Source organism: Elephantulus edwardii, unplaced genomic scaffold (genome assembly GCF_000299155.1).
Source record: "Elephantulus edwardii isolate Elephantulus edwardi_28Jun2011 unplaced genomic scaffold, EleEdw1.0 scaffold00036, whole genome shotgun sequence".
In the NCBI taxonomy this organism is placed as follows: domain Eukaryota; kingdom Metazoa; phylum Chordata; class Mammalia; order Macroscelidea; family Macroscelididae; genus Elephantulus; species Elephantulus edwardii.
The window spans coordinates 16320972-16332408 of record NW_006399786.1 but is presented as its reverse complement, the minus strand read 5'-3'; the positions used below and the strand labels follow the sequence as shown (position 1 = coordinate 16332408).

The window sequence follows — 11437 nt, the reverse complement described above, 5'->3', positions numbered from 1 at the left end:
CCCCCCAAGTCCACTCCACTATTTAGCCTTTGTTCTGGACTCTTGTCATGACAGTAATACCTAATCATATATGTCTTTTAAACAGTTATGTTTCAATCCTATCTTGCTCAGTCTCCCACCTCCCCCCAACTGTGATGTCAGTCACAGTGGCACTATACAATGTTTGTTTTATGACTGAGATATTTCACTCAGCATAATGTCCTCCAGGGTCACCCATTTTGTATAATATTTCATGAGTTTCTTATTTTTCAGTGCAGTGTAGTATTCCATTGTGAATATACCGAAGCTTCTTTTTCCATTCGTTTGTTGATGGGCACTTGGGTTATTTTCCAACTCTTTGCTATTGTGAACAAAGCAGCAATGAACATGGGTGCTAGGGTGGCAGTTAGTTTCTTTAGAGTATATTCCCAGTAGTGGGATTGCTGGGTCAAATGGTATTTTTTTTTTCATATGGTATTTCTATTGGCAAGTTTTTGAGAAAGTACCATACAGCTTTCCGTAGTGGTTGCATCATTTTACACTCCCACCAACAGTGAATAAGTGGTCCAGTTTCTCCACAACTTCTCCAGAATATTTGATGTTTGCCGTCCTGTTAAATTTTGCTATTCTTACTGGGGTGAGATGATATCTCAGTTGTTTTGACAGCTAGAATTTCTAATAATTGAGAAGACCTTTATGTGAATTGTGAGTGCCTCTCTGGTTGTGGTGGTCATCTTACATACATGTCTGTTGTTTGTTTGAAATTTGAATAAGGGGTTATGTTCTTGGATCAAAGGATGAGCAAGAACCATTTTAAAACCTCACTGCTGCCAAATCAGAACCTCCTCATTCCCTGCTGATCCTCCATTGGGTTTCCAAGGCTGTAAACACAACCAGAGGAGATTGTCTATCTTTGTCTTTTGAGTCACGGGTGCTTTCCAATGTCCAGAGAGGCATGACCTCAGGTTCATAGCACATCTCCCTTCAGAGTATTGGAATTCCATCATTTCTATCAGATCAGTAAGCCTGGCCAATTTTGAGTATTGCATATTGAAAGTAATCTCTCTTATGCAATATAATTTCTTGTTTGTGTTCAAGTAAATCGTTAGTATTTTAGTTTCTGGACTAAAACTTTTTTTTATTAGGCATCTTTTGGACAAGAAACACATGCTTTTAACCTTTAGCTTTCTCTTACTCTCTTCCCTTCTAGGTAATATGAAAACCTAAATAAATGGAGATTGTTTTTATTTACGACTATTAAACATACTTTTATTAAATATGAGTTAGGACTTTTATTTTACCTTTACCTGACGGGGAGAACAAACTTTTTCTCCAACTTAAACTTTTCAGAAAAGTGATGTCAAAATTAAAACAAATATTAAAATTACATTTCTGAATTTCAACCGTTCTTAAAATTAATGGATTTTTAAGGGCTAAAAGTTTCATATTTTAACAACTGTCTTACAGAAAGGAATATCAAATAGACCTTCTGTGACTGTTCAAGCATTAACTTTCAAAAGCTGACTTTTTTAAAAAAATGTGGTTTTGGTTTTTAAAAGCTAACTTTATTTATATAGCTAATTTATTTTCTACAGCTGATTTGGAAGAAGAAAAAGCATTCCCTTCTAAATTATTTTTTTTAATCTATGAGCGAGGAGGCTGCAGTTTCGAGCACTAATATTTCATGAGTAAAAAAAAGTGTCAGATCTGAGAAGCTAATTTTCATTTAAGACTTTTCCCCCATTTTAATATAATATAAAGGTACAATATTTGGCATCTTCAATGGTGAAGTTTCCTAGTAACATAATATAATGGAACTGGGAAGGTGATATGTGGAATTCATTGACAGAGAACTGACAGGCTTGGGATGGCTGGACTGTGGCATGCCTGCACCTACGGGCTCAAATGAATATGTTGAGTTCACTCTAGAAGGTTATCTCAGAGGTACTGTCATTTCTGAACTTCAGAACTTCTCTGGATTCCTTAGAAGAATCTGCATCAGCATAAACTGCTTTTCCTTTACATTCTACTCCAATCACTTAACTAAATCTGACAGCAGCTACTGTTCCCCCTGAACTTTTTACTTTCCTTGTTACATACAGTTGAGTCAGAAATGATTCAAAGCTGACCCTCAAGCAACAGAGGCTGTGACTTGCATGGGAGGAGATTGCCCATCTTTGTCCTACAAAGTAGCTGGTGGATTTGAACTGTGTGCCTTTAGTATAGCAACACCACTTAAAATGTTTTAGTAAGGATAACAGACAACTGTGGAGGCTCAAAGGAGAAAGCATATTTCTCCTTTCTTCCACTCCCTTCAGCCATGTAGTCAAGCAGGGCTTTTTCTATTTCCTTTTGCCTAGTATATTAAACAGTCCCTGCAACATGCATTTCTTTTTTTTAAATTTATTACTAATTTCAATGAAAATTTACAGAAACTTTGCAACAATGAATGATTGGAAATCAACTTTTCTCCCCTCCTAATCGTCCCCCCATAGTACACTACCCTCTTGGAAAAGTAAAAGAAAAATTCTTTCATTGTTTTACAGCAAAGTGCATTTCAATCACACGGCAGGCTACTGTCTAGAGCAAGACAAACTATCAAAGCTCCAGCTAATCTACAGCTTGTCCAGGTTATTTCACTCAACCTGGACAAAAATAGCAGACCCTTTGGTGTAGTAAACTAAGGCAAAAGTAACTCCTCGGGTTTAGGGGAAATATTTCTCCCCTTTCCCCACACAATCAGTAAAACCAAGCTTAAAGGAACTAATTTCACCTCATTTGCCTTCAATAATTTAGTCAGTTACTGATAGCTGATCCTCTATTGGGCTTCTGAGGCTGTAAATCACAGGAGAGGAGACTACCTACCTTTCTCCTGCAGAGTTACTGGTGCATTGGAACAACCAAAGAGGCGTGGTGCCGCTAGAGCGCCTTAATGAAAAGAACAGAGGCAAAAATGAGTTTCCAAAAAGAATCCTTTCAAAGATTGATGATTTCAATTAAATGTTAAATAGTGATCACTTTTTTTAAAACCAGTATTTCTATTGGTTACTATACAATCATAAACATTGTTTCATACATGTACATTATACTTTTGTTTGTTTTGGGTTCCCCCACCCCCTGCCCCAGCCATTGAATCTGATCCAACTAGCACAGGAAGAGATTTCTCCTCCTCCTCCAGAGGAGCATCTGTTCTTTCAAACCATGTGGGACTGCAGTGTAGCTTCATGCCACTAGGCTACCAGAACTCCCTATGTACGTTGTTTTATACAATCATCTATATACGTTGTATTTTATATAATTATTATTGATCTATTCCTATTATCACTCTGTCTTTACAAGTGCTTATTGGATTTTTCCTATTTGTTCACGTCCTTTCTGTCCATTAACTTCTGCTAATGATAGTCTCCCTTTCCCTCTTCTCCTTTTGAACATTTATACACATCTTGTTCAGTTATCCTTCTGCTTTTACAATAATAATCTTATGCCGTATTTATTGTCATGAGACCGAGTTCTTTTACTCAGCATGACGCTCTCTAGACTCTTCTCTTTTATAGTGCATTTTAGAAAAATCCTTGTTCCTTAGTGTTGCATAATATTCCATCATGTGAATGTACCATAATTTCTCAATTCATTCGTTTGTTGATGAGCATTTGAGCTGTTTACGTTTTCTTTCTATTGTGAATAATGCTATTATGAATATTGGTGTACAAATCTCCATTTGTATCTCAGTTCTATTTTCTTTGGGGTATATTCCTAGGAGTACAATAGCTGGGTCACATGGGATTTCTATGCCTAGCTTTTTGTGGCAACATCAAACTGCCTTACAAAGTGGTTGTACCATCTTAAAATACATTTTCAATCTCTCCACATCCTCTCCAATATTTACTGTTTGCTATCCTGTTAAATTTTCTACTGGGGTGAAATGGTAGCTGGTTATTGTTTTGATTTGCATCCTCTTTTATTGCCTCATTTTGAGCATTTCTTCAAGTGCTGTTGAATCTGAATTGACCATCTGATGTTGTTCTATTGGCCACCTGAATGTCTTCCTTTGTGAGAAGCTTTTTCATATCTTCTGCCCATTTTGTTATTGGATTATTTTCTTGTGGAGACCCTGTAATATTCTGTAAACTGTAATTGTGAGATTCTTGTCTGAAAAGTTATAGCCCAGAAGGGGGGAGTGGGGGTTCTGGAAGAAGGTTTAGATATACACGGTGACTTGGTCTTTAGAAGGTCATCTATTTCATTCTGGTTGAGCATGTGATCATTTTCCAAACGCTATTTTCAAAATTCTCATAAATGAATGATAATTAAATGTTGTTAAAATACTAAGGCCTTAGTTTGAGAATCTTTGTTGCTAGAGCAAAGTAAACTTTGTCTACAACTTCAATGCAATCATTTCTATCTTCAGTTCCGTTTAACATTTATATGTTGGAAGTATGTTTAGTTGATTTCCTCTTATGATTACAATATACTTAGAGATTTCATTTTAAAGTTTTTGTTGTTTTTTTTTTTGCATGTTACTTTGTAGCTATTTAATCTTTTGCTTAATACTTTGTGGTATACATTAATGCCATTTTACCTTTCTACCCACCCAGGAATAGCTTCATATGGCTCCCCACTTTTTAAACTAGTTATTATTAGAAAATTTATCCCCTAATTTATTAGCAGTTATTATTTTCCATGAGCCTTTGGGTTACCTGTGTGGTTTTGTTAATCTAGGCTGAGTTTCTTCTGTATCTGGAGTCACCTGGAGCTGAATGTAGGAGGACATACATTGGGACAATTTAGCATTCTTCTTTAACAATTTTTCACTATTTCTAATGTCAAATAGATGGAAATGTTGGAGATTCTATTCCATAGTAACTAGTGTAGAAGGGGAGGGTTGCAGGAACTGTAAGAGAGTAAGAAACAAATTGACTGTTAACCCTTTAAAAAAAGTTTTTGTGTTTTGTCTAAGTCAGATAACCTAATGAAACCAACATGCTGTGGTTCAGATCCTGGCTTTACCAATTACTGGCTTAAACAACTTTGGGCCTTTGTTCCCTCATGTGTAAAATGAGGATAATATGAAAATCTGAATAGGGCTGCTATATTGAATTAATAAGGTACTTAAAACCAGTTATGGAATGTGGCACTCAGGTGTGTAGTTTCAAGCCTCAGTGCTTATTGATTGATAATTTGTGGTATTTTTAATGTTGGTTTTTCATATTGTTGTTTATTTGCCATGGAATCAAACTCCCCTTTAATTGGGTTTTCGCGGCTGTAAATCACATGGGAGGAGATTGCCCATCCGTCTCCCATAAAGTGGCTGGTGAATTCAAACCATATATGTTCAGGTTGGCAGTGAAACACCTTATCACTAGGCCACCAGAGCTCTTTTTTTGTTGGAGGGTAGGAATTATTCTATATTCTACTAGAATTTAACTTAAAATGTTTGTTAATGATCTTGTTAACTACTAATGATACTGTACTCTATCAGAAGAATGCTAATGTAGAAACTCGGACTAATAATAAACTCCATGCATATAGGAGGCAATTCAAGTGTAGGGGTGAGGATGTGTGAAAATTTATTATGTATTTGAAAATACAAAAGGTAGGGAGTTGTGGAAAATGGCAGCCATCATTTAATTACTTAATGCTGTCATACTCCAAGAATTTGCCCAGCAAATGCTAATTAAGTCTGTGTAAAATTAAAAATCGTAGTATCTTCCCCCCCCCCCACCCCACCTTAGTACGGTTGAAGTTTTAAATCCTATTTATGGCTGCTAAGACTTATTTAAATTTTTTGTCTTCCAGTGTTTGAAAGATGTATGGTGATCCTGATACAAGACAGACACAAGAAAACGTCTAGCAACTTCAGGGGAAGTTTATCTGTACTCAGGCTGCAGTATTTTCAGCAAAAATGATTGGATAAGGGTCCGTGCCCTATCTTTTGGTGGAGTGAAAAATTTGGAGCCAATGAACCAAATCCTTAGGAAGCAGCATATCTGGCTCCTTGCTGATTGCAAATAGGCATTTGTAATGTGAATTTGAAATCAGATGGCACCACTACTTCCAGCTAAAGTGGCATCATAGGCATTTCCTAAGATTTAAGTAATATGGGGGGGGGGAATCTACTTACACCAGTAGAGTCTGCCCTCTTGTTATGAACTCTTATTATAGAAGCTTTATTTTTGAGTTTTCCCACTCTTTTCTTGCCATCTCTTTGTCTTCTGCACAATCATGCCCTCTTGCTAAATAAGTAATTCAAGAATATGGTCTTGAAATACTTAAATCATAAATTCATGAAAAGAAATAAAACTATAATATTGTCTCTTCGCCATCATGATGTCTTATCGGTTTAAAGCTAATTAAAACCATTTTTAAAACACCACAGGATAAGTTAAACAACAACACAAAAAAATGGTGTGCCCTACACAAATATACATAGCTTAAAAGTTGGACCTCTTTCTGCAGATACCAGTTGAAGAATGAACTAGGGGCCAAAAAATGCAAAACCAAAAATGAAGCACCTAGATGTAGTTAGTTTAGTTTATAATATAACAGAATATTGTGGCTTTGTATGTATTATTTTATATTGTTTTTTTTTCCATTGATGGTTTAGACTTTAATTCAAGAAATTCCATAGGTTTTAATGTTACAGAAATGAGAATATTCTAGAAGGTAATATACTAACTGAAGTAAATGCTTGTATATATTAAAATGGCCTTACACCTTTTTCTCTGTTGTCTTAACTGTCAAGTTAAAAGCATAGGATTGTAGTCAGATGTTAGACTGAGGCAAACACTGATAGAGTTTGTGAGCAAGTACTGATGCTGTCAGTGTTCTGCACTGTGTTTAGCTGTGTTTATGCTACAAAAGTGCAATATTAGACACCAGCTAGCTAGTACTGCTGCCTCATGTAACCCCAAAGAGTCAAACAGGATTCCATTAACTAAGTGCACATATTTAAGTTACTCCATTGCCCTTTGCTTGGATGCAGTGCCATGCAGATTTTTGTGGCTGCTATTTTTAGTTTGCATCATTATTTTATCACCTTGAATGGAAAGCCAAATCTTTTCCTCTTCAGCTGACCAGAAATGACCCTTTAACTTAAATGAGGGCGGGGAGGGAGGGAATTGTGTGAAAACTGGCACTTACAATCAGAAATTCTTTGTACTTGATGCCTTTAAAGTGCTGTCTGCCCAAAGTTTTGATAGACAGTAATACTACAATACTACTGAGTTTTTGTAGAATTGTTACATTTGATAATAAAACTTGCCTGTTTAATCTCAATGTCTCTGCTCTAAGTCCTATGATGGTAATGGTGGGTGTGGATAAGTCATCTCCTGAGGAGGTGGTGGTGGTTTCCTTTTAACCACAATCAAATCTAGTGTTGGTGAAGTGCTACCAATTTATGGTGACTCTCAACTGAGTTTCAAAGGCTGTAAATCTTTATAAAAGGAGACTGCCCATTACTTCCTAAGAATATCCACTATATTCAGAAGGGTTCACAGATTTCCACAGGTGGCAGTCATATTGCTCTTTGTGAGACTTAAAATATATTTGACTTGTACTTGACAGTTGTGATGAACTATACACTTAAAACTGTCAGTTTATATGGTACATTCTGTCATCCTGGAAGGAAGTTATGGGGAAATGCATGTAGGTAATATGAGGAAACTTGCTGAGTTAAGTGAACATAACATATTCCAAACATTTGATCAGGGTAACATGTTGAAAAAAATTGGAACAAGAAGTTGTTCTGCAGTCCCAAAGGCCACCAGCTGCTCTGCAAGGAGAAGAACGGGCACTCTCCTCTTGTGCAATTAACTGCCTCTGAAAATTGCCAGAGGGTCAGCTGTGGGTTGGTTCTGACTCACTGGTACCCAACAACAAACAACATCATTGAACTCAACATCAAGAAAACAAAAATTCTCGCCACTGGACCAACAGGGCATGACGGGTAGAAAAAAGATTGAGATTGTCAAGGACTTCATCTTAATTGGATCCACAATAAGTACACTTGGTATCATCAGGAGACATTGCACTGGAAAAGTCTACAACAGTCAGGAAACTCTTTAAATTATTGAGGAGCAGGGATGTCTGAGGACTAAGCTGCACCTTATTCAGGTCATGGTCTTTTCAGCCACTTGATAGGTGACTGAGCTGGACAGTGACTAAGGATGAGAGAAGAATTAATTGATGCCTTTGAACTGTGGTGCTGTAGAAGAATATTTTCCTCTTGTATTTTTTTTTCTTTTTTAATCTACAAGTAGTTCCCAACTTAAGTGGTTCTAACAATGCCAATATAGACCTATTTATTCTCTTGGCAGTCAATGGTATGTTCAATGCTCCTGCCAACATGGACAAGGAGAAGCCAGTTAAGAACCAAGAGGAGAGCATCAAAACTCAGCAGAAAGATCAGCAGTTTGCTAAACTGTCAACCTGGGGATCAGCTTGTACTCAAGCTGATGTGGGGCTCACTCTGGGAGTCCTCTTTGGGAAGGTGTTCAGACAACCGTCTGTCCTCTGTGGCTCAGGTTCAAGAATGTGTAAATTGCAGTCTCTGTTACAGAAGTGGGTGGAGGAAGTGTTCATTGCACAAAAGCTCCAAGAGATATGCAAAATGGGGTTCCTCCTGCAGCAGGCCCAAAAGACAAAGTGAACAAACATTGAGAGCCAAGTAAAAGGCAGTTGGGACAGCCTACTCCTCAAACCCACCCTTCGGGCTTGAGAAGGACATGGTGAGAGTGTGGTTCTGTAACCAGTGTTACGGAAGGGCAAATGGTCTCTTGGTAATGCCTCCCAATTAGAGGATTTTGAACCTGCTGGCTCTCCTTTCCCAGGTGCACCAGTGCCTTTTCCAGGGCCCCATTTTGGTACCTGAGACTTAGGAGATCCTCACTTTATGACTGTAGTCCCTGGTCCCTTTCCTAAAGGGAAAGCCTTCCCCTCCAGGTCTCTGCTTTGGGCTCTCCAATGCATTCCAAGTGAAGTGGCTTCCTTTGCTAGGAATAGGTGGCAGAGGAAAGGGAAAAAGTTGGACTGGCGCTTTTTGTGTTAAGTTCCTCATTCACTAAGGAAGGAAGAAATTGGGAAAAATTAAAGGGAGAAGTTTTGGGGTAACTGGTTAGAGAAATGAAGTTCAGTGATGCTCTTGATAATCCCCATTTCATTTTAAATAATCCCCATTTTGTTCTTAAATAAAATACTTGAGGCACATTTAAAACTTTCCAATCAGACGAGCTCTGGTAGCCTGGTGGCAAGAAGCTGCACTGCAATCCCAGAGGAGTGTGGTTGAAATCCACCAGAAGCTTTGCTGAAGAAGGAGGAACAATCTCCTGTACCAGTCAGATCCGATTTGACAGCACACACACACACAAATAATAAAATTTTTTTAAAGTGCAATCAGTTATCACTTATTATTTTTAGGCTATCATTTTGTGAATTATTTCTAGAAGCATGTGATTTTGTGGAATTCTGGGATGACCTACCGAAAAACTCAATTACGAAGCCACACTTTGAGCAGTTATTTGATATATATTCCAAATCACTATGATCTTGCATAGCAAGATTACACTGCTCACAGGATGGAATGATCCTCTTTCATTATACTGGCAGAGGTTGGTTAAACTGTAGGCAAATGGAGGATTTTAGGATCAAAGTTCTACGAAAGAATAACAATTCTTCTGATTTCTATCTGAAAAATGAGTAATTATGGCTCTCTTCATATATCATTTTCCTTTCTATAAACCCCACCATTTTGCCTCCCTATTCTCTTTCCCCGACTCTTTTATGTTGTTTTGTACTGTTTAGTTGGAAATGACCCATATAGCTAACCCTCTAGTTGATTTTCAGAGGTATTAAGTTACACAGGTGTGTGTGTACCGTCGAACTGGATCCAACTGGTACAGGAGGAGGATTGCCCCTTTCTCCAGTGGAGCATCTGGTAGATTCGAACCAAGTACTTTTGGAATTGCAGTGCAGCTTCTTGCCGCTAGGCCACCAGAGCCCCCTGATTCCTGATTAAAACAAGCTTGGAAGCAGGAGTGGCATCCACTTTCAAAATGGCTTGCCTCCGAAACTCTATGAACAGTGCTCAGGTCTTTCATTCATAGGGTCGCTATGAGTAGTCTATGACTCAATAGCACTTAACAATAACAATGACAACATAGAGCTCCACTGGCCTAATGGACAGAAAGTTATGCTACCAAGCCCAAGGTGGGTGATTTTAATCTGTGGCACTCAGGCCTGGTTCAAATTGTTTTCCTGTCAAACATCCTTCAAGGTGGTATAGCACTGGTCTGTGCCTTGCTGTACAGAGGTAACTCACGGTTGCTGTGATGTTCAACACTGTGACACTGATGTATCAAATGTGATAATGGTCACCTATGGTGGACAGTGCTGGCTGGAGCTTCCTGATTAAAACAAGCTTGGAAGCAGGAGTGGCATCCACTTTCGAAATGGCTTGCCTCTGGAAACTCTATGAACAGTGCTCAGGCCTTTCGTTCATAGGGTTGCTGTGAGTCATCTATGACTTGACGGCATTTAACAGCAACAAATTACACAGGAGGAGACTATCCATCTTTTTCCCATGGTGCAGCTGGTGGATTTGCACCATGAACCTTCAGGTTGGTAGTGTGGTTCCTTATCACTAGGTCACCAAAGCTTCCTAACTTTTCTATGTTGTGTGCTGTCCAGTTGGAACTCACCCATAGCTGACCCTCCATCAGGTTTTCAGAGGCAGTATATTACAGGGGAGGGGATTGCCAGTCTTTCTTTCACAGAGTAGATGGTAGATTCAAACCACACACTTTTGCACTGGCAGTGCGATTCTTTACCACTGAACCACCAGGACTCCCTAACTCTTGAGTTTTGTTGTTGTGTACTGTTGAGTTAGAACCCATAGCCGACCCTCCAGCAAGTTTTCAGAGGCAGTAAATTGTCCAGGAGGAGATGGCACATCTTTTTCCAGTGAAGTAGCTGATGATCTGAACCATGAAACTGATGGCAGCACAATTACTTACCACTAAAGTCATCAGAGCTCCCTAACTCTTATATAGAGAATTCAGATGTACAATTAATCTGTTTAAGGATCATCCCTTGAAATAATCATGAAGGAAAATCACTAAAAAATCTAGAATTAGAAAACCACAGCCTTTAGTGGCTGCTGTATTCTCTCAGGATGTAAAGCTCTTCCAGTGCCAGGTCATCTGATGAGGCTGGCACTCTTGTATCTCCTGTCCATGTCCAGGGTGGTGTCCTACCATACCCTATGATTTCAAGGTCTATACATTCTGTTCTCTCCTTGCTTTGATCCTAGGACTTTTCTGGCCCACTAGTATCCAGTATTATATTTCTAATTCCAGTCCAGATTTGTTTAGAGGCAAAAATAAAAATATTTACAAGCAAATAGAGATTTTGGGATTGTTTTTACAAGAACTGAAAATAGCACCTCTCCAAATAGCCTTGCTTT

At 38.3% G+C, this 11437-nt stretch overlaps 1 protein-coding gene across 2 annotated transcripts in view; it reads left to right on the top strand.

Annotated features, from left to right (window-relative positions):
* Window positions 1-6289, top strand: part of ESRP1 (epithelial splicing regulatory protein 1) — a 58465-nt gene extending 52176 nt beyond the window's left edge. The window contains exon 16 of one of the 2 annotated variants that reach the window (XM_006884582.1): window positions 5776-6289. Coding sequence is in view for 1 of the 2 variants with exons in the window: in XM_006884584.1 (XP_006884646.1) it covers window positions 5776-5782 (7 nt within the window). In the remaining variant the exon portion in view is untranslated. The remainder of the gene's footprint in view (window positions 1-5775) is intronic. The other variant, XM_006884584.1, reaches the window with a different exon arrangement.
* Window positions 6290-11437: the final 5148 nt, after the last annotated feature.